This window comes from Tachysurus vachellii, chromosome 11 (assembly GCF_030014155.1).
Source record: "Tachysurus vachellii isolate PV-2020 chromosome 11, HZAU_Pvac_v1, whole genome shotgun sequence".
Lineage (NCBI taxonomy): Eukaryota > Metazoa > Chordata > Actinopteri > Siluriformes > Bagridae > Tachysurus > Tachysurus vachellii.
This window is the reverse complement of record NC_083470.1, coordinates 728,157-730,000: the sequence shown is the minus strand read 5'-3', so window position 1 is coordinate 730,000 and position 1,844 is coordinate 728,157. Positions and strand designations below refer to the sequence as shown.

Below are 1,844 nucleotides of genomic sequence, written 5' to 3'. Positions count from 1 at the left end.
AGTTATGTACTCTCGCCTGTGGGCGTGGCCTGCAGATGTGAAGTTGTGTACTGTCGCCTGTGGGCGTGGCCTGTAGATGTAAAGTTATGTACTCTGGCCTGTGGGCGTGGCCTGTGTTTGAGTGACAGCACCATTGACAGTTCGATACCTCCTCCTTATTCTCACATTGTTTTTACACTGTTTATAAACTCTGACTCCATGTGGTGAACGAACGCACACACACACACACACACACGTTCACGTTATAAAACCGAACACCGCGTCACGAAGAGCCTTATGCAACTTTTAGCTTCGCGCATGCGCGGTCGGCTTTTGTATTTTGTAACGGATGGCATAGTGCGCATGCGCAGTGCCGACCAGGCTTCATGCCACAACACGCTCTATAAAAGTATAACAAAGAAAGTGTGCTGAATGAGCCGTGTTTAAAGTGCCACATGAGTGTATAATGTGTATAGACATGGTGTAATAACACCGTACCGGACTGTAGTAGCTGTGATGCTAACGTAGCCGCCTGTGTGAGCTGTTTACTCCTCAGCAGCTCCTGCACCTCACACATCCTCCTGCTCTTCTGGACTTCATCCGGAAACCATTTGTGTAAAAGTCCACACAGAAGCACGTTAACACGCAGCACGTGTTTGTCCCCGATCTCCTCACGGCACGTTTTACACTTAGACAGAGATGTTTGCTGTAAGCAGCTCCTACAATACGAGTGTCCGCACGCCGCAGTGACCGGTTCCGCCATGAAGCGGCTACATCCGGGACAGTCCAGTTCTCCGTCCTGCTCGCGGTGTGTAACACAGCGGTCATTCTGTCTAAAGCTGTGCACGATGATTCCCACTAACGTGCTGATGTGTTCGGGTCTCACGGGCTCGGACTCGCACCTCACGGCTCTGAACAAGCCGCCCAGCGCCCCGGTGAGGCGGCGGGAGTCCCGGTCCCTGTCCGAGTCCCTGTCGTTGTCGGACGGCATGAACAAGCCGCCCAGCGCCCCGGTGAGCCGGTGGTCCCCCCGGTGGTGCCCCCGGTCCCGGTGCCGGTCCACAGTCCAGTCCCCCTCGCTGTCGGACGGGATAAAGAAGCCGCCTCCGTCCCCTGAGGACACACAGTTCTGCTCCGGCTCTCGGATCGACATCTTTTCCCCTTTATTTCTCTACTAGTTAAAAAAGAAGACGACATAAATTAAAGTTCTCCTACAAAAGTCGTGTTAAACGTCACGGAGCTAAAACACACACTGCTATAAGGAGAACCTTAATTGCGCGTGCCAGCGTGTTACATAAAAACACACGGTCACGTGACGACAAACACGCGCTCCTATTGGTCAGAGAAATGTCGGTTACAAAACCCGAGCTTGTGAAGCTTCCAGGAACGACATGATGTTTCTAAGAATCTGACTGTTAAAAATAAAACATATAAACAGTGATCATCAATAGTTTACCGTCGTAAACTATTATTTAGGATTGTTTTATTATTAAGAAATAATTGACCTTTGTGTTCGTATTAAAATAACTAACTTAATGGATCAGGAAGTAATAATGTATTTGTGTACACGCTTTATATGTCAACACCATATAATGTTGTGTTTGTTAAGTGGCAATAAGGTGTTAATCATTCTACTATAAATACATTTAAAACAATACAATAAACGTCCTTTATTCACTTAACAGACTGTTTTAGGTCGCGGCATCTGCGCATGCGCCAAAACCTCTACAGTTATGAGAGCTTTGGAATGATGAAACTTATTTCATAACAGCTTTCATAACTTAGCTGTTTTTTTTCCTCCTGCATCATGCATTATATACTACAGCAATAATGACAACAATGTGAACCTTAACTGTCTGTTCTGC

General features: G+C 47.3%; 1 protein-coding gene across 2 annotated transcripts in view; it reads right to left on the bottom strand.

The window, feature by feature from the left end:
* Positions 1–1,291, bottom strand: part of lonrf1l (LON peptidase N-terminal domain and ring finger 1, like) — a 9,450-nt gene extending 8,159 nt beyond the window's left edge. The window contains exon 1 of one of the 2 annotated variants that reach the window (XM_060880800.1): positions 478–1,291. In XM_060880800.1, the coding sequence (XP_060736783.1) occupies positions 478–1,132 (655 nt within the window). In that variant the 5' untranslated portion in view covers positions 1,133–1,291. The remainder of the gene's footprint in view (positions 1–477) is intronic. The other variant, XM_060880798.1, reaches the window with a different exon arrangement.
* Between the last annotated feature and the right edge of the window lie 553 nt (positions 1,292–1,844).